The 24,111-nt window shown below is 39.9% G+C and overlaps 1 protein-coding gene across 2 annotated transcripts in view; it reads left to right on the top strand.

Annotated features, from left to right (window-relative positions):
* Positions 1–24,111, top strand: part of LOC137047064 (NACHT, LRR and PYD domains-containing protein 3-like) — a 73,822-nt gene that overhangs the window by 5,711 nt on the left and 44,000 nt on the right. Inside the window, exons 2-3 of one of the 2 annotated variants that reach the window (XM_067424604.1) lie at positions 15,926–16,563; positions 18,864–20,834. In XM_067424604.1, the coding sequence (XP_067280705.1) occupies positions 15,947–16,563; positions 18,864–20,834 (2,588 nt within the window). In that variant the 5' untranslated portion in view covers positions 15,926–15,946. The remainder of the gene's footprint in view (positions 1–15,925; positions 16,564–18,863; positions 20,835–24,111) is intronic. The other variant, XM_067424605.1, reaches the window with a different exon arrangement.

The following is a 24,111-nucleotide window of genomic DNA, read 5'->3' as shown; positions in this document are numbered from 1 at the left end:
GTAATACCGTATACCGAGGTAAAATAGGGAGGAGGTTTGACGGTATCAAAATTTGGATACCGCCCAAGCCTACTTTAAGGAGGACAGCGCTAATATGAGCTGTATTTCTTAATTTGCGTCTGTGTGATAGCAGGTGTGATTCAGGACGTGTGTGTGAGCTCTTCTACTTCCAATGTTTTAGTGAACGCTGGAAGCAGAGTTAAATATATACGCGCAGCACATGACAAAGAAAGCAACAAATATGCGCGTATTAGAAAATAAAGCGTGGCGTGGGACGTGCACGCACTGCCAGACTCTGACCTTAAGCGCGCTCACACACACACACACACACACACACACACACACACACACACACACACGCACGCCTTTCAGACAACATTTGATCGCTATTCAGTTCTTTCGTGGAATATTGTTTGGGGTTGAATGGTCAAAATATGTAAAAATGCACGGTCTGAATCCCTAAAACCTTAAGCGACTAACAGCTTAAGACTTATCTATTTAATTTGAATTTTGAATAATGTGGCAAAAGAAGACCTGTTCTTGTCTTGTGTATGTGAGTGTGCTAATGTTATTTTGTGCAAATGTATTGTCTAATACTATGTAAAGTGACCTTGAGCTTTGGAAAGGCGCTATATAAATAAAACTTTTTATTCTTCTTCTTCTACCGGTTCTCAATGCACCTGCTGCAGAAGCTATTCTACAATACTTTAAATAAATAATTAGAATTTAAACAAAACATGTTTAGCTTCATATGTATGTTTAAATAGTAGGCTATAGTGTTTTTTTCTTTATTTTATTTAATCAATGTTGATTATGAAAGTGAGCATGCAGCATGAAAAAAAATATGATGCATCATGAGATGCTATATGTTTGAAAAAAATCTTGTGGGTAGAACATGATTTTGACTGCTTCATTGAGTTGTTTTGTATAAATTGTCTCTTAATTTTGATTAATGTTTTACATCTATATTTGGCATAAGAACGCTGTCCATTGATGCCCACTTCAATCACCTAAAATGAGAGGCCAATTCACAAGTCAAATAAAGTGTTTTATTTAGAATAATTAGATTTAGATTTTTTGATTTGAATTGAAATTGAACTAGTTTCATATTTAATCACTGAACAAACAATACATGTATATTATTTTGTGATGTCTTGCCTTTAGGTTAGCCTAGGCTTCTTCAGCCACAGTACTATGAACAATAGGCAACTGCATAAATAAATAAATAAATACTGTAGTGGACAGCACATTTCAGGGCCCAGTTTATGGCCGGGCCCCTCTTTGCCCGTAACAGTGGACAAAGGTTTGCTCCATTTTGATTGGATCCTGTTGGACTAGCACAAACAAAATGTCCAACGCCATCAGATAAAGATGATTGGACAACAGCCAGAAACCTCTTTGAGGGCAAGAAGAAAACCTCTAGTTTCAAGCCCAGGAAGGACAGGACTTCTCATTGGTCTACATGCAGTTTCTGCCCTTCACCCACCTAGAGACTGATCCCTAATGTCCTGGTTTGTGACGTCCATAAACATTCCTCAGAACCTCAGCAGTAGTGGGTGAAACAAAGAAAGACCAAAATGATCCATCCAAATCCATTCACAACTATGTTTGGAAACCTTAAGACTTACGTAAACTACACACATCCATCTCATACTTATTCAGAGAAATAAGTATTCTCAGTGACAGCTATTTTTAATGCAACATCTTACACAAATTAATGAACGCATGACAGTTCAATCGTTTTCTATCATGTTTGGTGTCTATTTGTTTAGTATATTGCCAAGGGTATTCTGATGATGGTTTGGAAAGGGAGAAATCCATTGAAAAATTTTAAAGACACTTTAAAGACTTCTTACTGTGTACAGTATGCAAATGAGTTCCACAGGGGAAAGAAGGGTGGGTCATACTGTGTGCCATCTCTGCCAGCAGCCTATTGCAACACTGGAATGGAGAAGCGCCAAATTGCAATGTTTTCCCTTTCCGGAAAAGGATAAATGTACCCTTTCAACAGACACTCCTTGTTCTGAGTCTCCACATGGGAGGCAAACAGTTCACCAGGTTCTGAGTTTCCTCATCCGAGAGACAAATAGTTCCCCAAGTTCTGAGTCTCCTTCATGAGATAAACAGTTCAACAGGTTCTGAGTCTCCACGCGAGAGACAAACAGTTTCCCAAGTTCTGAGTCTGTCTGGCGAGGATGAGACTGTGAAAGAGCAACCAAGTTCTAAGCCTCTGGTTTAACCAGAGAGACAACACAATATTCGAGGATCTGAATCTACAGCTTGTGAGGCAGAAACAGATACGGCAACGTTCTGTGCCTCCAGCCTGGGAGGAAAGAGACATTAACCAACACTATGTTTAGAGTTTTAGTCCAGCGAGACGACTACAGCATGTCCTGAGTCTCCATGCTAGAGAGACCAGAGCAGATTGACCAACTTCTATGTGTCTGGCCCTGAGAGGCAGAAGACACACAGAGACATTTGCAACAAGGTTAAGCTCAGGAGAGAAAACCTTCACTTTAAGGTTTCTTCATCTGCGTGTTCCAGATTAAGGACCTTCTGCACCTACTTCAGGGCCTCATCTGAATGTTCCAGATTTTTAGGACCCTTTGGTGCCCCAGGAGATCAGCATCCCACAGATCTTTGCGTTCAAGGCCGTTGAAACGGATTCAAATTCCCTTCCCCACTGCATTGTCTCCAAGCAAAACCAGTGGAAGAAGGCTTACTCAACCAAGTGGAACGTAAGTATCACTGAACCAAACCTCTTTCTAGAGACCTTGGCATTGTTGATTATTATCAGTATATGATTTTCTAATTTACATTAGAGGTAATTATATCTGATGCCGGTTAATAACAAATAATCTTTCGTTTATTTGTTTGATGCATAATAAACTCATCTTAGTTTCAGAGAAACAACAGTTTATCTTTCCATAAGATAACGTAACTTTTCTATAGCCACACTTAACTTACATGTATTTTATGCATCTTATGCACTTTATTCCTTTATGATTCATTGTATTCATTTAGTAGTTGTGTTAATTGTTCCGTTTTATCTTTTGTTAATAAAATCCCAATTGTGTCTTCCTTGTGCTGATAAAACAGAATAGGCTCTACAATTTCGAAATCTCACCAATCTTTCAGATAAATCAGCTGACCAACTCTCCCCCCTTTACATTCATTCTAAATGACTGGACAGCCTCCTGTTCGGAGTGTTCTCCTACAGCCAAGGTAAAAGGCCTTGACTAGTGTCCCAAACTAAGAGGGGGGAAGGTGGTCATCTGATGTACTCATAACCACACCTTAAGTGACATGTGATCCAAAATCACAACGTCAGCGGTGACGTGAGTACCAATCACTACCTTACTTGGTTTCCTTGGGTGGACAAAAGTAAAAATCACTACAATACCGTAACGCTGAAATGCTCAGTGGCAGTAAAAGGCATTTAAAACCATTTCTAACCTCAATTTAAAGGGACTGTGCACCAAACATAGCCTTGCGTTCAGTTGTGTTGCTGATGAAGCTCCGAACAAGATATGGTATATCCAGCCTGTCCAGAATGTCAGTATGTATGTGCATTAGCGCCAGATGTGTCAACCTCTTCTGGCTTGTGGTACTTCGGGTCCAAGTTTTCAGTCGTCTGAGTGCTGAGCATGATCTTTCTGATGGAGCAGCTGACACCGGTAGATATAAACAAAGCTCAACGAATGCCTCAACTTCTTTAAATATTTCTCTAGTTTGAGGAAGCAATGATGAAATGAATTCAGCAAACTCTTTCACTGCAGTGAACCGTCTCTCCTTAGTTAGGTCACCCAGCAGAGTTAGCTGCATTTGTAGGCGTGATCGATCAAAATTTTCCGGGAGTTGCATTTCTTCATTTAGCCCAGACAGGTTTTTTTTGCCACTTCGATAAGATTCGTTTCTTTTTGTGCAGCCACTTTCATTCCATTTTGAACAAATCTTCTTTTAAGATCAGTTTGGATTAAGTCTACTGCTTCAAAGAACTGACATCTCAACTATGCTTCTCCAGATTTGCACACCAGAGCCTCTGGTTCTAAAGTGTTGCAGATGCAAGCTGGGGTTTGGCTCAATCTGGAGGGATTTGGCATTTTCAAATTGTTGCATCTTGCAGTGGTGTTAACCTTCTCCATTAGCAGTCTAAAACAGGTGAATTAAAACAATGGCTAAGTGGCTAAACGCATCTTGTTGTCGTATGAGGGACCTGTTCATGTTGGACAGACATTTAGTTACATTTTGTGTCTGTTAAGAGGCACAAAGACACCCTTTACGTGCATGCCCCCAAAGCTGCCGTTTTAGCTGAGGGGGGGGGCTCTGGGCATTAACTGTAATAACTCTGTGTTGCAAGCACCAATCCGGTTCATTTTTTTCTATAGACTGTACTCACAAAGATAACGATCAAGATAAACTTAAAAATTCACCGGAGTTGTCCTTTAAGTGTTGTCTTAAGTGACTTTAATGTTATGATAAGTCTTGAGGAGAAAACTGGCCTGACCTGTAAAACTAGTATGAGCAGTTTCTTACAGAGATTATCATGAGATCAGATCTAGAGATCAAGAGGAAGAGAGGTTTGGAAACACTGCTATAGACAATAATAAAAAGATCAAGGAGCCTTTACTTTATTCTTACATGAGCTGAGCAAAATTTCATTATTGTGGATCCCCATATGGAAAAGTTTAGCTAAAAAGGTGTGATTCTTATATGTTCCAACAGAATACTGTAAGGATCATATATGTGGCAAAAACCACATATACAAATTGCACAATATTAATGTATTTTCAATCAAATATGTCCTACACTGTAAAAAATATATATATGCTGGATTGTGTTAACTACAACCCCTGCAAATCAGTTAGATTTTACTTTAGTAAATTAACTAGCAAGTAAAACGAATAAAAATGGGTAACTCTAATGCAAAGAAAATATTTCCTTACATGTGTGAATGAAATTATTTAACTGCATATTATACAGGATAAATATATTACAGTATTTAATAATACATGAGGAATTGCTGCTTTCAATTTGAAAAATGTGACAATATATTTACTCATATATCATATTGCATGTCATTTTATTTGATGTGCTTGTGATGATATACCCAAAAATATATTGAACAAAATATATAAAATTATAGAACAAATATAATATATAAATATATAGAACAAAATAATGTATTACAAAATAAAAGGAACTGTAATCCGTTACAGTTACTGAGAAAAAAGTGCCATTATATTACAGTTACTTTTAGTTTTAGTAAAACAATTATATCCTATATTTATCCTGATCTAATGACGACAATCTATATAATTCGAAAGCTTACGAACTCAAGATTCATCCTGTGAAAACCGTTTTGAAATTGGACTTTGCATTACCATGGAAACAGTGCTCTAAATTATTCTAGCGGGCTCCTCCCCAAGTGGCGTCGTCATGTTTCATATTTATTTAACTACTTTATAATAAAAACCTTTTATCTTGACAAAACATATTGTCGGAAAGGTCTGAGTCTCACGGTTCAATATCTGTTTGTTTTGTGATATTTGGACAAAAATATATACATTTGACACAGGAAATCGCATTTAAAAAAAAAAAATGGAATTTCAATGACACCCGGTGGCTATTTGTGGTACAGCACCTAAACAAAATCTCATGGGAACTTGATTTTGTGTGATATCAACATCAAATTTAGAACACAAGTTGATTAGACGCATGGCTTTGATTTGACAGTAATTTTAGAGTACACATTATTTTGTAAAATATATTTTATATTAAATATTAATATCTAGTACAGTACATTTGATTTACAGTAAATTAAAAGTTCCAAAACTTTTTTATACTTTACTTTAAGTGATTTAACTTGAGCAATACTCTGCTGACTGTCTTCTTTAAAATGAGACCAAACTTATGGAAACTATATTCCAAAGCATTCTTGAATTGCAACCATTTAAGTTAAGTTTGGATAGTGAATTCTCATGTATATTTTCAAAAAGGGGGATGACAGTTAAAAGGTTAAACCAAAAGTAAAGCATGGTGGGAAGTAGAAATTTGCTGTAACTCATTCTGTAAAGATGTTTAGCCTATATGTGTGTACATGTATGCATTCACATTAATATGGGAAATTCAATATACAGTAAGGCTACACAATAAAGGATAAAACTTTATGAATGTTACATGTAATGCTATTTATGTCTTAATTACTAAATATTGAATGTGCTAAAATATAGCCATACAGGGTCAATGCATACATTGCAGCAGCTATAATTAAAAGAGGCTTTAGTTTCCTTTATTCCTTTTTATTTCCTTTAATATAGGCTATTTTGCATATAATTGCAGTATATCCCCATATATTTGTTTTGTAAAGGTGGTCTACCTATACAAACTATTTGTTAACAATAATATCAGCAATATTTAAAAAAAAGAATTAAACACTCAAAAATAGATTTAGTTCTGTCATCGCAAACTGCGCATGCGTCAACGCGCCGCGGCCAGGCGGAAATCAATCGCGGGTTCATTGTCTCCCTGATATGATTGCCTCCCAGCGGGACCGCGATGTTGTTTCAAGCTCCCGGTAAGATTTGTGTTTGTCATGTCATTCTCAATGCAAATGTTAACTTATTTAATGGCAAGATTTGCTAAAAGATTTGTAAATTGTTCGTTTCTGTTATCATTTCTGCGCCACAGCCTTAGTGTTAGGTAACGTAGGTAACATTAAGCCTATTTATGCTGCGCACGTGCAACATTTAAACAATTACAAGTATTTAATGTGCAAAAATAACAAGTGAAAAATTATTATATTTGTATTAAAGTTATTAAACTATATGATTGGTCTCCTCACTTGTTAGTCCCTTTGAATAAAAGCGTCTGCTAAATGATCAAATGTAAAAAACGACTATTCTTGTTGTTTAACTATGTAATTTGGTAACTAAACCCTAAAGCTCATGGTTTGCATAGATAACGTTACAGCGATTTGCTGTGTGACACCGACAAAAAGAAAAAGTTAGAATCCCGGTATGTTCCTTTTGTGATCATTAATAGTCAATTAATAGTAATTTTTGTGCCAATTCACTTTAAAAGAGTTAAGTTGTAGTGAACTTGAGTTTGCAGATTGCTCTAATGTAGTTAAAATATAGCTAAAATATAAGCTATCATTTGCATTCATGTAACTGCAACATATATGAATCTAAATTATGTACAATATTAACATTTAGTAATAGAACGCAAGTTACTCTATTAGAATAGATTGTTATACTGGAAAACATTATATTGAAGCTAGGCATGTGCCGATTTTCTGTAATTCGATATATCACCATAATGAAAATGCACGATATTGTTATCATGGGTACTTCAAAATATCGTAAATAATAATTTATTACCAATTATAATTTTTTTTATAATGCACTCAAGAATACGTTGCCCATCAATCGTATGAATGCTCAACACAGCAGTATTCTGAGTCAAAGGGACACTCGCTCAGATGTAAATGAGAAGCACATGAATTGATGAAGGAGACGCGCTAATGAAGTGCCGCTCAGTGACAGTAGAGGGCGCTGATGAACTGCACAATGCAGCGTTTACCCCGGAAACCCCGCAAACAAAAGCAACCATGCTAGCAACGTTTTAAAACATTATAAACGCCATTTGTTTTTGTAATCTCAATGTTGTTTATCAAAGCACCAAATACTTAATACTTAAAGATTTAATAGGCTATTTATTTTCAAACTTAAACATTGTTTTAATCTGGACTACAACATGCCCTAATGATTAGAATTTTTTTGGATTATTTGTCCAAAAGACATACGACTTCATTAGTAAAGTTCATTATGTTAATTTATTATTACCAAACTGACAATGAAAAATACTTATAAAGAATTAATTATTCTAAGTAATGTTAATTTCTTAGTTGCTCTTTAATAACAAAATAACCTTTTTAATGGACCTAAGACAAAACTAACAATGATCAGTATTTCTTAACTAACATTACCAAAAGACATCCTTTCTTTACAAATGTAGCTATTGCTCAGTATTAGATAATGCATTAAATAATGAGACATTATTGTAATTTGTTACCTGTTGTTCTTTATAGCCTAATTCTTTTGCACTTTAAACAGTTTGAAAATTGTACTTTTACAGCTCTAGAAAAAATTAAGAGAGTTCAGTTTGAAGTTCAGTTCAGTTCAGTTTGGGCTGAACTCAAAACACAAACAGACAGGTATACATGTAACATTAACATTGATTTCTCTTATTTTTTTCCAGAGCTGTATATATTTTTGGTGCATTGTATTATTGTATTTCAATATTCAGCTATTTATGTTATTACACAAAATAGGTCTTAAAGCTATAATGCTATGACAACACTTTTTTTGCAACTTATTTCAATATTGTGATAATATCGTATACCGTGATAAAAGCTTCATCAATTAATCGCAACATGAAAAATTGATTTCGGCACATGCCTAATTGAAACGTGTTTCTAATATTCATGTATGTAAATGGGTTGGTCAAGAAGATTTTTTCTTTTTCATCCACAGAAAGATCTTTATGAGAACATTTGAAGACCATGCAAGAAGAACAGGTTCCACAGGTTCAGCCACAGACTGTTTCATCCCATGAGGACTGGTTCAGTTTTGAATGGGAAGTGTTGGAGAAGTTTATGTAATGTGAGTTGTAAGACTTTAACTAATGTTAACAAATGAGACTTTATTGTAATGTATTATCTAACATGAAATAACAATGAGAAAAACATTATAACAGTATTTATTAAACTTTGTTAATTTTTAACGTTTAGTTCACCCAAAAATGTAAGTTCTTAAAATGACCCTCATGTCGTTCCAAAACCATAAGACGTTCGTTCATTTTCAGAACACAACAAATAAAGCTTTAATATGTGTACTATAATTACTATGTGAAATAAGTACTAATAAACAGTTAATATAGTAATTGATATAGATACTGATATAGATATCCATATTTATAACTTTATTGACTAAAATAACCAGCTCATGGCAGACCACTTGAGACAAAAGAGTGACCTGAGTGATGCGATGTAGGAGTAGCATAAGCTTCAATGTCTCTCTGGGCAACAAAAGCTCTTCTCTTATAGCAAATCCTCTTTAAATTCAAATTCGTGACCAGTGTTTTGTTTTCCTTTATTCTCTGCATATCCGCATTCATCAATACATCATGCTTCAGGTCAGAGGTCACTCTTTTGGCATAAGTAGACGTGCACGGTTGACTAGATATTTTAGTCTATAAAGTCAAAAATATGGATATTTTTCTAATAAAAAATGCTTATCTGGGAGCATGCAGAGGCTATGAAGCCCTTTGAAAAGAATTATATGATGAACAATCTTGGAATGTTTTCTTCAAGAAACTTAATTTCTTTTCCACTGAAGAAATAAAGACATGGTCATCTTGGATGAGATGGGGGTGAGTAAATTATCAGTCAATTTTCATTTTGGGGTGAGCTAATCCGTTAATTATGTTTGATTGATGGCCATGACACTGTGTTCAATGTATTTTATTTTATTTTTTTCCTGAGCAAAGTTCAGTTTGCTATCAAGTTGGAATTGTAAATTACACATGTGGAGTATAATTTGAGTGTTTCCTTTTGTGTTGAAATAAAAGTGTTTCCATCACAAATTTGTGTTTGTCATAACATATAATATAATTCTGACTGATTTAAGTAAGGAAGATATATGGTCGCTATATATGAACCATACAGGTTTTTTTCATATGGGCATGTTTGTGTATAAAGTGTGTTTAAGCACATGTTTGTGTGTCATATACATCGTGACTTCTGCTCGTTTGAGATGAACACAGATCAGTTGCTCTTTTTTATTCAGAATGAATCTACTCTCATGATTTACTCTAATTATTATAGCTGCTAAACAAAGTTATGCAAAGCTTGTAGAATATAAGCAAAGTTGTGTCCCCTGAATTAATCCACGTCTTAATAAAATCATGACACCACGGCTACAGAAACCATCAATATTATACAAAAACCATCAATATTATACGGAAGCCATCAAAATTATAGAAACCATCAATACAAGTCCCTCTAAAAAAATGAGCATATTGTGATAAAAGTTTATTATTTTCTATAATGTAATGATAAAAATTAAACTTTCATATATTTTAGATTCATTGCACACCAACTGAAATATGTCAGGTCTTTTATTGTTTTAATACTGATGATTTTGGCATACAGCTCATGAAAACCCAAAATTCCATCTAAAAAAAATGTGCATATCATGAAAAGGTTCTCTAAACGAGCTATTAACCTAATCATCTGAATCAACTAATTAACTCTAAACACCTGCAAAAGATTCCTGAGGCTTTTAAAAACTCCCAGCCTGGTTCATTACTCAAAACCGCAATCATGGGTAAGACTGCCGACCTGACCCTGTCCAGAAGGCCATCATTGACACCCTCAAGCGAGAGGGTAAGACACAGAAAGACATTTCTGAACGAATAGGCTGTTCCCAGAGTGCTGTACCAAGACACCTCAGTGGGAAGTCTGTGGGAAGGAAAAAGTGTGGCAAAAACGCTGCACAACGCGAAGAGGTGACCAGACCCTGAGGAAGATTGTGGAGAAGGACCGATTCCATACCTTGGGGGACCTGTGGAAGCAGTGGACTGAGTCTGGAGTAGAAACATCCAGAGCCACCGTGCACAGGCGTGTGCAGGAAATGGGCTACAGGTGCCGCATTCCCCAGGTCAAGCCACTTTTGAACCAGAAACAGAGGCAGAAGCACCTGACCTTGGCTACAGAGAAGCAGCACTGGACTGTTGCTCATGCTGGACCTGTTTGCATGTCATTCGGAAATCAAGGTGCCAGAGTCTGGAGCAACACTGGGGAGAAGGAAATGCCAAAATGCCTGAAGTCCAGTGTCAAGTACGCACAGTCAGTGATGGTCTGGGGTGCCATGTCAGCTGCTGGTGTTGGTCCACTGTGTTTTATCAAGGGCAGGGTCAATGCAGCTAGCTATCAGGAGATTTTGGAGCACTTCATGCTTCCATCTGCTGAAAAGCTTTATGGAGATGAATTGACGTTTTTTTTTCCAGCACGACCTGGCACCTGCTCACAGAGCCAAAACCACTGGTAAATGGTTTACTGACCATGGTATTACTGTGCTCAATTGGCCTGCCAACTCTCCTGACCTGAAACCATAGAGAATCTGTGGGATATTGTGAAGAGAAAGTTGAGAGACGCAAGACCCAACACTCTGGATGAGCTTAAGGCCGCTATCGAAGCATCCTGGGCCTCCATAACACCTCAGCAGTGCCACAGGCTGATTGCCTCCATGCCACGCCGCATTGAAGCAGTCATTTCTGCAAAAGGATTCCCGACCAAATATTGAGTGCATAACTGAACATAATTATTTGAAGGTTGACTTTTTTTGTATTAAAAACACTTTTCTTTTATTGGTCGGAATAAATATGCACATTTTTTGAGAATTTTGGGTTTTCATGAGCTGTATGCCAAAATCATCAGGATTAAAACAATAAAAGACCTGAAATATTTCAGTTGGTGTGCAATGAATCTAAAATATATGAAAGTTAAATTTTTATCATTACATTATGGAAAATAATGAACTTTTATTACAATATGCTAATTTTTTGAGAAGGACCTGTATTATACAGAAACATAGTATGACCGATGTTGCGTCACAGACAGGAATTCAACGTCTCAAGAATACTTCGGTCACTCTGATTCCGCTGGGGGTCGATGAGGTCTTTTTTTCGTGGCCTTGAAATCTATTCTGTATCTGGCAAAGACTGTTGTCCAGAGCATTGCTGTGGAGTTGGGTGTAGACCAGATCAAACCCTTTCTCGCTCAGTGGTGTCACAAAACTCCTTCACCCCTGTTACACAGAATTGCACATCCAATGTTTTGTGCTGTAGTTTTTCTAAAAGCACATCTGAATAGAGTTCGACCGATATTGGGTTTTTATGGCAGAGACAGAGCAGCATATTTTAAAATCAAGGGTTTAAAGTTTGAAACTGAACTCCTGTCTGCATTCACTTCTCAATAAGCGACCAACACACACACACACACAAACACACACACATTATAGTACAATAGTAGTGGCAGTCACACAGCATGTAAAAAAATAAAAATTATAAAAAAGTACAAGTTGGTAGTGTTTTCCCTGGAAATCTTAAGTAAAGTCTAACTTCATAACATTTTAGTGTAACATTAACAAAAAGTAATTTATGCCGTGGTCTGTCTGAATATTACATTCTGATTGGCTGGAAGGTGTGCAATAAATTGTTTAATGCACAGGTAGTTCCAAGTAGGGATGCACCGAATCCAGGATTCGGGTTCGGATTCGGCCGAATATTGGGCTTTTTGACTGGGTTCGGTTTCTGCCGAACCTTAGAATTTTTTTCCACCGAACCGAACCCGCTTGCACTACGCAATACTGGTCGAACATGATGCCGCGGTTGATTATGGCAACGTGTTTACTAGGTGTTCCAATGTCGAGGATCCTCTATATTTCAACCAAGGACTGAGTCCTTCGTTCGAAAATATGTCATATACAGGAAAGGATGCATATGAGTAGCCTTCGCGCTCTTCGCGTTCTCAAATCACCCACAATCCTATGCGCGCAGCTTTGCTATCTTCAGACGTTCCCAGAGTCGGAGCGTGAACGGGGCAAATATGCTTGTATCGGGGTTTGTAGATGGGAAGGAAGGAGGCGGGAACCGGCGAACGTTCAACAACTTTATAATAAATAATAAACAAAACGAAAGTAATGCGGACGACTGCCCGCACACACATAATAAAACATAAACATACCATAACATAAAGTCCAGGCCTAGTCCTCTCTCGTCTTCCATGCTCCTCCAATTATACTCCCGTCACTGCCGTGAGACGGGACCGGTGTGGTGATCAGCTGCCGCTCATTATCACTCCACCGGCCCGCTCTCATGGTCCCTCACCTCGCTGATTGCCACAATGCTTTTAATTACGTTACCAAACATTTGTTATAACCGTAGTAAATATAAGTAAATTTTAATGTTTAATTGCCGGTGCAAATTACTAATAATTTTTTCACTGACGTAATGACGCAATGACATGCACTTGCTAGCCTGTTCCATTTACGTGTTCTCCGAATGCTAAAGTGGAGCCTCGCCTAGCCTATGAAGGTAGTCCTTCCAAGGAAGCATCCTTGACATTGAGAAACACCTAGTATGTCCGGTTCGCGAACGAATCATTCTTTTTAACCAGATCTTTTAAGTGATCCGGTCGAACCAGTTCACCAAATCGGACTGAATCGTTCTAAACGGTTCGCGTCTTGAATCAGCGCTGATCCCACAAGTTACTATAGTTACTCACTTTCTGGCATGAGTGACAGTCCCTCATACTAGAAATAAACTAATATCTTGAAGTATATGTTGCAACTCCAACAGTTCACTGAACTGATACCCCTTTTCCACCAGAATGAACCGGGTGCTAGTTCGGAGCCAGTGCTAGTGTCAGTTCTAAGTTGGTTCGACTTGACAGCCTTCTAAGAACCGTTTGTTTTTCCACATGCTAAGAGCCACAACAGAGCCAGGTCTTACGTCATACCAGAGTCCTGCACGGGTCCATCCCAGACCCGTTAATATTTGCCCGTTACCCGATCCGTGCGCGCAATAAATCACACACGCTAAAATCATTCCAATTAAAATGCTTTATTTTTTTTTATTTTGCACCTCTCTCAACATCACAACAGCGTCATGAATGGGCTAAAGAAACAGGCTAAAGTGCCTTTATAGACTCGTTGTCAACAATTTTATATACTCCACTCACAAACTTTATTTTTACTTCATCCATTGCTAATCCTGCAACGCTTGCTCCATCTGGGCTACGAGAGGCATCAACAAAAGTCGCAATGGTGGTGACGTGATAGATCATATGGCATATCGTTGTTGCGTGTATGTGTAATGGTAAAGGAGGATGACCAGTTTGTTTTTCGAGAACCAGCGAACATTTAAAAGACTTAACCAAACAAAGCGAAAGTAACGCGGCCCCTCACGGACATCTGCCATGCACACACATAATAAAACAAACACAACTCAACGTAAAATCTAGGTCTGGTGATCTCTCGTCCTTATATGCTGCCGAGCTCCCTCATGAGAGGATTTGAGACCGGTGTGGCTCACAGGTGACGCTCATTTGCCATCACGCCCCGGTCTCGCTCGCTCCTCCACCTTGCCACAGCACAGAAAATATTGCACATATTTTTCATCCGGGCTTCTACCCGCTCGCACGGAATTAATCATCCGCCCGCACCCCCGCCCGTGCATTTTATAAATTACTCAATCCACACGTTTTAGCCACTTTTATGCCCGCGGGTACCCAACCCGTTGCAGGACTCTACTGCTAGCGAGGCAGCGGGAAACACAAACACACACAATTTCCAGGCATGTTTTATCTAATGCATTGACGTTGCGCAGACCAACCCACATATGATATCTAAATACTGCGCGAGTGATTCAAAAGCATAAGGAGTCGTTTGCTCTCGCTGTTACTTTGATGTCATATGGCGATGTCACAGCGCAGAAGCATCTCGATCGAGCCTTCCATCAACAATGCCGAACGTTGCGTTACTATTGATTCGACATCGTAAATCATCGGCATCAAAACACAGCGAATCCAACGCATTCATGCAGTTCGTAGTAATTTGTATAGACGGTGATTATATACGAGCCGCAGCTATTAGCTCCATTAGCTGCTATTTAAAAAATGGCGGATCTCAAGTTTGTGTTCATCTTGTTGACCCCGCCCCCTGCGCCTGACGTAAGCGGTTCTTACTTCTAGCCCAGCAATGTTTTGGTGCTATTTAAGAACCACTTTTCCTGGCTCGGAGCTGGTGCTTTGGCTGTGGAAACACAAAGAACCGATTTGAAACTAGGCTCTGGCTCTGAACTAGCACCAGCACTGCCTTGGTGGAAAAGGGGCAAGAGACATGTTTTGCTGTGAGAACCGGTGAGCTGAGATACTGCATGCGTGATAGCGTCGTCTTGAACAGAACTGTTTCTCTCAGAGTGGGACGGCTGCTGTTTCTCTCGGAAAACGGATGCTGATAATATATGAGCACGGGTGAACCAAGGATTTGTGTAAGTTTATGTTATGTCAATGTAAGTTTATTTAATCTGTGTAAAACATAACTGTTTGCACGACAGTGGCTGTATTGAGTGCTTTTGCAAAACATGAATTAAAAAACGTATTCAAGATGACGATGATTACAATAATAATTATTGCTTTACTAAGTTTTTTTAATTACAAATACTTTACATGAATGTGTTTGAATGTATTTTCATCCGCTGGTATGATAGAAATGACGTCATTACGTAAGGACGTAAAAGAAGCTGTGATCCGGTTTTTTTGTGCATGAAGGAATCTATAGACAGCAATATGGTACAGTCATCCTGGCATAATGTTGCCTTTTTTAAAATTAAATTAAATTAAAAATACTCTGTTGTGGACGTTGTTTGTGTCATTAATGTGTTTACTGTGATAATGGACTGAGGATGGGAGTTGGATTCCGTATTCGGTTTCGGATTCGGCAGAATCTTAACCAGTGGATTCGGTATTCGGCCGAACCTCAAAAATCGGATTCGCTGCATCCCTAGTTCCAAGTCAGTTAAATCATCATTCAGCGCATCCCTGTGTGTGTAATAAGCAGGTGTGTGTGTGTGCTGCTGCTGCTGTTGCACGTCCCTCTGTGTGTATGCCCATTGTGCATCACTTATAGGCTCATTTGACTAATATTACACCCTTTAAAAAACTAAGAAATACTGCGCTATTGACTTTAGAGCAGGTGTGTTGGTCAATGATCAGTGTTTTTCAGTTCCTCACAATAGCTTCTCTCCAACAATGCTCCTGAACACACTTGGTTTAGTTGTGTGATTTGTCTGTGTGCAGGTCTGAGCTCAGTTTGTCATTATGGAGAAAAGACGGAGCAGCGAGAGATCTTCATCTGCAGAACCCAGTGATGAAGCTGTAACCTCTGACCCCAGCTGTGTGTCTGTGAGGAGTGACCGATCCATGGGTCATTCTCTTAAATTCAGTGAAGCCGTGACCTCTGACCCCAGCTGTGTGTCTGTGAAGAGTGACCGATCCATGGGTCATCCTCTTAGATTCAGTGAAGCCATGACCTCTGACCCCAGCTGTGTGTCTGTGAGGAGTGATCGATCCATGGGTCATCCTCTTAGATTCAGTGAAGCCATGACCTCTGACCCCAGCTGTGTGTCTGTGAGGAGTGATCGATCCATGGGTCATCCTCATAAATTCAGTGAAGCCGTGACCTCTGACCCCAGCTGTGTGTCTGTGAAGAGTGACCGATCCATGGGTCATCCTCTTAGATTCAGTGAAGCAGTGACCTCTGACCCCAGCTGTGTGTCTGTGAAGAGTGACCGATCCATGGGTCATCCTCTTAGATTCAGTGAATCCATGACCTCTGACCCCAGCTGTGTGTCTGTGAGGAGTGACCGATCCATGGGTCATCCTCTTAGATTCAGTGAAGCCATGACCTCTGACCCCAGCTGTGTGTCTGTGAAGAGGTGAGATATAATAATAATAATAATAATAATAATAGATTTAATTTATAACGCACTTTTCATTCCAAAGAATCTCAAAGTTCAACAATGGAAAAAGGGGAGAAAAAAAAAAAAAATGTATAAAAAATAAAAATAAAGAAAAATACAAACGATCAACACATAATAGCCTTTCTGAACAGAAAGTCTTCAGTTGAGATTTAAACTGGTCCAGGCTCTATACTGCTCTCAGCTCACTGGGAAGGTGGTTCCAAAGCCGCGGTGCAGCCGAGCAGAAAGCTCGATCTCATGATAAGATCATATGATCTAGTATTAGAGATTATATAATAAATTAAACAAAACTAAAGGGAAAATTGTAAGATTTCAGAAGCATCCCAGAATGATGATCTGATGATCTCTGAGCTGAATATCTCTGGAGTCATCTGACAGCCGTTCTGGAGATATTCACCTCAGAGAAGAAACATCCCACACTTTAAGGGTTTTTAGGTGTGGAGTTTGTGTCTAAATTCATCTTGATTTCTCTAAATGGTGCTTGTGTGCTTTTCCTGGTTCACAGCGGACAAATGTTCACACTTTGATTATACAGCTTGAGTCTGATGGAATCATTCTGCGAATCTTTCTCTTCTAAAGCTTGAAGCTACTCGGTAATTACTGCCATTATACAGACGAACACGAGCAGGACATTTCTCAACATTTCTCCTTTTGTGGCCTAAAAAAGAATGAAGATCATAAGCCATTAGAACAACATCAGGTTGAGTAAATAATGACTGCATGTTCATTTTTGGGTGAATTTAACAGGTCCCTTTATCCCTTTAACTGGTCTAGTGTAACTTAGAGATGACATTAAACATGAGACTCAAAAACAAACTTAATACACAGAGTGATGAGTTCAGTTTTTATTTCTGATTTCACCTCAAATCTGTGGACAAACATTCAGTGATGAACTTTGATCCCAATGTCCAGATATAAGACACTTATTGTCTATGTAAATGCTGTTTCATGCATACTGAGCTTTTTACACTGTTAAAGATTCTCATTCTAAACATGGACAAAGTTTCAAAAAAATAAGTTCAACGTTTGATGAGTTGAATATTTAATTGCCAAAAATACCCCTTCCGATTCCTCACAAGTTTCGGAAAGTTTTTTCTGAGTATGTGTCCGCTTGACTTCAACGGGTCGGAATGTCCTTGTATGGGCCATATATTCTCCCAGAAGGGTGCGCACGCAAGCGACCGGACCAGAGAGATAGCAAATGCCCGCCGCCCATAAACACTGCACTCACTGCTGTCTCAGGACCTCACCAAATCAACAATGTCACCAAAAGAAGTGTGTTTTTGATTGGGCGGTGATGACAAAGGTTCACGATCGTGCTTTGGAAGCAGGCGGTGAGTAAAACTGCTTCAAATGTCTGTGTTGGCTATCGTCGCGTGAGTAAACATCAATAAACAACGCGATGGTATAGTTAATATACCAATGAAGCATGCGATGTATGCCATATGTGTTTAAATACATTTGTTTAGCTGACCATTTTAGGAGTCTGTTTTTTTATTGTAAAACCACCCCAAACATAAACCTCTATGTAACGTTATATGCTAGTCTGATGTGCAAAACTGTTTTGCTTGAGATTGCTAAGGTTTAGTCGCATATAATAGCACATAAACCAAATCATATCCTCATTATCCACAAGTAAACACACGCAAATGTTGACAAGCCACTAAATACAGTAACGTTAACTGTTATATATCACAGAGACGGACTTCCTGCTGTTGCTGCTTCTCCTGTTAAATTTATTTCAGCCTCCTGATCTGATTCTGGATCATATATGTATAGCTGAAACTGATTGATAGCCATAGTTTATTTAGGGTAGCGTTTTCTTTTCCACGCTTGTGGATGTCACTGTTTTGTGCACGCTCGTCATTCTTTAGCTCTGCCCACACGATACGCCTCCATCCGCTCAATTTTTTCCGGAAAGACTTGGTACAGCCTATCTTTCTTTTATAAATATAATAAAACTAAAGACTTTTCGGAGATATGAAGGATTCAATACTACTCTATAGATACTCCCATTTAAAGCTCTTAGTGCGTTTGTTCCTGGTCTCTGTCACCTTGAGCTGCTCGCTGGAGGATTGAAAGACACGGTTTTCCTTTTCCCTGTGTTTTTATACTTCTCTGTTTTCTGGGAAGCTGCTTTGGATAAATGTGCATCTGTATTGATTTACTTTATTTAAGGTTATGTTTCATTTATATATTTAAATCCTTTATTCTACATAATTTTAACCTATTTTTTTGTGTCAATGTTTGATCAGATTGGATAGAGATGATCCGACTGGAAATTCTCCTAAACCAATGAATGATGAGCTCCAGAGAGTCAAAGACAGACACAAAACCAGCATGAAGAACAAGTATGAGAGATTATTTGAGGGAATCCAACTCCACGAGAATGAAGCCCTCCTGAACAGGATCTACACACAGCTCTACATCATAGAGGGAGAGAGAGAAGGAGTGAATGAAGAACATGAGGTTTTACAGATGGAGAAAACAGCCAGAACACAACACTCACAAGACACTCCAATCTACTGCAATGACATCTTTACAGCCTCAGCTGAACCAGGATGTGCGGAGAAACAGCAGATCAAGACTGTTCTTACTAAAGGCATCGCTGGAATCGGAAAAACTGTCTCTGTGCAGAAGTTCATTCTGGACTGGGCCGAGGGAAGAGCCAATCAGGATGTAGATTTCATGTTTGTGCTTCCATTTCGAGAGCTGAACTTGATCCGAGATCATCAGTACAGTCTTCACAGACTTCTGCTGGACTTTCATCCTGAACTTCATGATCTGGACTCAAGGATTTATGAGGAGTGTAAAGTTGTGTTAATCTTTGATGGTCTGGATGAAAGCAGAATCACACTGAGGTTTACAGATGCTCAGGAAGTTTCTTATGTGACGGAGGCTTCATCAATGGATGTGTTGATGTCAAAGGAAGTTTCTGATGTGACTGAGACTTCATCAGTGGATGTGTTGATGTCAAAGCTCATGAAAGGAGCCATGCTTCCCTCGGCTCTCATCTGGATCACCTCCAGACCAGCAGCAGCTAATCAGATCCCCTCCAAATACATCAACCGTCTGACAGAGATTCAGGGATTCAATGAGCCTCAGAAGGAGGAATATTTCAGGAAGAGAATCAGGGACGAGCATCAAGCCAGCAGAATCATCTCCCACATCAGAAGAGCAAGAAGCCTCCACATCATGTGCCACATACCTGTCTTCTGCTGGATCTCATCCACTGTGCTTCAAAAGCTCCTGGAAGAAGATCTGAGGGCAGAAATCCCTCAAACTCTGACTGAAATGTACATCCACTTCCTGCTGATTCAGATCAACATGAGGAATCAGAAGTATGAAGAGAGAGATCCAGAGAAACTTCTGCTGTCTAATAGAGAAGTGATTGTGAAACTTGCTGAAGTGGCGTTCAATCAGCTGATGAAGGGCAATGTGATGTTCTATGAGGAGGACCTGAGAGAGAGTGGCATAGACATCACTGACGCCGCAGTGCATTCTGGGATCTGCACTGAGATCTTTAAGGAGGAATCTGTGATTCATCAGAGGAAAGTCTACAGCTTCATTCATCTGAGCATCCAGGAGTTTCTTGCTGCTTTCTATGAGTTTTACTCTCATGTGATCAAGAACAATAAACCACTGCATGAATTCAGATCTTACTGGCCTGATGAAGACTCTCTGTGTGATCTACTAACATCAACAGTAGATAAAGACTCTCTGTATGATCTACTAACATCAGCAGTAGATAAAGCCCTTGAGAGTAAGAATGGACGGCTGGATCTGTCCCTGCGGTTCCTGCTGGGCGTCTCTCTGGAGTCCAATCAGAGACTCTTACAGGATCTACTGACACACACAGTGAAAAGCTCAGAGAGCATCAAGAGAATCACACAGTTCATTCAACACAAGATCAAAGATGATGAGGATATTGATGGACGTGTACTCTCATCGCTACTCTCAGCTGAACTCTCATCTGATCAATCCATCAATCTGTTCCTCTGTCTGCTGGAAGTGAAAGATCAGACTCTGTCCAGAGAGATTCAGGATTTTGTGAAATCAGACAAACACGCAGAGAAGAAACTCTCTCCGTCTCACTGCTCAACAATTGCCTACATGCTTCAGATCTCAGAGGAGCCGCTGGATGAGCTGAACACCAGGAAATACAACACATCAGATGAAGGCAGAAGAAGACTGATACCAGCTGTAAGCAACTGCAGAAAAGCTCTGTGAGTGTTAATTATTCAATTATTCAATAATGAATCAGCAACATTTGCTAAATGAGAGGTTTCCTCCTGCCTTTTCGAATCTCTCTATGAACAACCGATAGTCGAATCATCTATGTGTGTGTGTAAACCATAGACCGGAAAAAAATAAACGGTATAAACAGGTTGGGAAGGGAAGGGAAGGGCAGGACACTAGTCAGCAGTAGGCTAAGACTATTTTTATTTTACTTTATATTTACACTATCTGACTTCTGACAGAAGAGCTGCACGATGAGTGTATCTTGTAGCAAAGGGTGAAATCAGTATTTACATTCACAATTTGAGGGAAATATACGTTTAATCGCCGCGGACAGGCGTCGAATGTCGGCGTCAGTGTATATGTGTTCAAATTATAAAGGCACGGCGCGTCCGGTGCGAATCTCAGTGCCCTTAAAGGGCCAATCGCTTAGCGCTGTGCCACGTCTTTATAACACTAATATTAAGCACCCCCATATTGCCAAAATGGTATGATCCTTGTTTCATAACACCTGTGAAGATTCGACCATGAGATCAGTGGTCGAATCCGGTCCTGCATATCGATGCATCGAATCTTCGACTATTAGGGGTCACCCCTAATGTATAGTTTGGATTCGGGTCTGTGATTGTTCTGCTTTCTCTAGTTGCTGACTGTAATCATTATTAGTAATAGGTAAACTCATAATATCTGTCACCCGGAGGGTGCGCTCAGAGAAAAGTGAGTGGTGCCCCCCTCAGCACTTGGTGCCCTACGCGCGTGCCATTCGCGGATTATTATTTGGGTTTGAATGAACACAGTAGGATATGTCTTTAGTGAACGTGATTACAGTTGAGGTAATTAGATCCGTCTAGGTCTTAAGCCAGACCTAATATTCTGTGATTAATGTTAAGCAAACAATAAAAAAAAATAGAAAACCACCACATGCTTGGCTAAATAACTAAAATATATTTATAAAAAATATCAATGTATAGTTAGATTATAGAGTGAAGACTAAGTAAGCAGTTTTATATTTGATTATTTAATTTCTTTCTTGACTTGCTACTGTTAAATAGACCTAATGAACTAAAAAATAAAGCACTGTTTGTCATATTGTTTGTAATTTGGATTTTTTGCTCATTTTTAAAAACATACAATTAAAAATCTATATTATAATTATAAAATTACATTTAAAAAATATTAAATTACTCGTATCATAAAATAAGATTTTGGTCATCCCAACCTGTTGAAAAGGTTAGTGAAAGGTTAGTGAATGATAACATGATTGATAATGTGATCTCTGTAAGGATCTTCACATTGGCATGTAGTTATTATTGCAATAACAGGAGAGAATGATCAAAAACCAGGGCAGGAACATGCTGGCCAAGTGATTTTTTAGTAAAAAAATAAAACAATGAATAATACGTTCTGTTGTCATATTATTCATATTATCTGTTTTTTGTTTGTTTTTTTACCGTGGTATCGATTTAGTATCAGTATCGAAGTCAAAAATGTGGTATCGTGACAACACTAATGTGTTTATTATTTTTGTTTATCTATTGTGTTTGTTATTTTGATCACATCTTGTTCCCTATATCGAGGGAACTTCGCACTGCGTCGGAACGACGATTTGGGGATACTCCCTAAGCATAAACGCGTCTGAAGTATGAATGAAACTAGTCCAATCCTTATTGGTCCTACGTCATGACGTAGATGTGACGGCATACCCGGAAGCTATAAAGGGGAGCCCGGCGCATAGTAGCGTCAGTTATCGCTCTTCAGCATAACGCTCTGTGTGTGTTTAATCATTGTCTGTCTATTTATTGTTGTCTGTCCCATATATATATATATATATATATATATATATATATATATATATATATATATATATATATATATATATTATCAGTAAAGAGACCAAAGAAAGTAAAAATGTCTAATACAGAGTTTAAGAGGTGCGTGCATCCGTGTCCCCGCTACATCTCGGGAACGGACACGCACTCTCTTTGTGTTCAGTGCCTGGGCGTTCAGCATGCTCATGCGGCTCTCGAGGGAGCCGCCTGCAGCCACTGCGAGCTGCTGACGCTCAGGGTGCTGAGGTCTCGGTTGGCGGTCTTCGATGAGGCCGGCCAACCACGCGAGCCCCGTGGTTTTGGGCCTGCGTCCGCCGAGGCGGCGCGGTGTCGCAGATCATGGGGCTCGCAGCTGGACGTATCAGCGGAGATTGAGACTGCCGAGGCACTTTCTCAATCTTCCTCTGATAGGATGCGAGGCCGGCTACGGGACGATGCCGCGGGTGGAAGATGCTCTCGCGAGCTATCTGTCACCCAAATCGGCATCGTCCCTAAAAGCCCCGGTACTGCCCACCAAGCCATGCAGGGACACATCGGCTTTGGTGGGCAGGGCATATATGGCGGCGGGGCGGGCTGGTAGCGCTCTGCACACGCTGTCTATCTTGCAGGCGTACCAGGCCGACCTTTTAAAAGAGCTGGACGAGGGAGAGGGTCCCTCCCCGGAGGATATTTTAGAGCTGAGGAAGGCCGCTGATCTGTCTCTCCGCGTCACCAAGGGGACGGCCCGTGCCATCGGCCGCTCCATGGCCTCAATGGTGACGGTGGAGAGACACCTGTGGCTAAATCTGTCGGGGATGAAGGAGAAAGATAAAACGTTTCTCCTGGACTCCCCGATCTCGCCTTCTGGCCTGTTCGGCGACGCCGTTAATTCGGTCGTCGACAGGTTTCAGGAGGCGAGAAAACAGTCAGCGGCCTTCCGACAGTTTCTCCCTCGTCGGCCAAAATCAGCGAAGGCTGCCACTAGTGGGCAGCCTCAGCCGTCAGCCAGCTCCTCGCACCGTCAGGTGCAAAAGGAGAGCGTCGCCTCTAGAGCCCCTCCTCCGGGAGCCTGGCAACAGAGGCGGCGCTCTCACCAGCAGGCTTCCGTGCAGAAGGGCGATCTAAGGAACGTCCTTCTCGCTAAGAACGCTGCCTGGAATAGACCATACTCCGCGCGCATATCCAACCCCCCAGTATTAGATTATGCTAATGTCTTGGGTGCGCGCGAGGCAGGCTACGGGACGATGCCGCGGGTGGAAGATGCTCTCGCGAGCTATCTGTCACCCGAATCGGCATCGTCCCTAAAAGCCCCGGTACTGCCCACCAAGCCATGCAGGGACACATCAGCGTTGGTGGGCAGGGCATATATGGCGGCGGGTCGGGCTGGTAGCGCTCTGCACACGCTATCGATATTGCAGGCGTACCAGGGAGCTTGGCAACAGAGGCGGCGCTCTCA

Source organism: Pseudorasbora parva, chromosome 18 (genome assembly GCF_024679245.1).
Source record: "Pseudorasbora parva isolate DD20220531a chromosome 18, ASM2467924v1, whole genome shotgun sequence".
Lineage (NCBI taxonomy): Eukaryota > Metazoa > Chordata > Actinopteri > Cypriniformes > Gobionidae > Pseudorasbora > Pseudorasbora parva.
The sequence above is the reverse complement of the archived record's forward strand: the minus strand, read 5'-3'. Positions and strand labels throughout refer to the sequence as shown.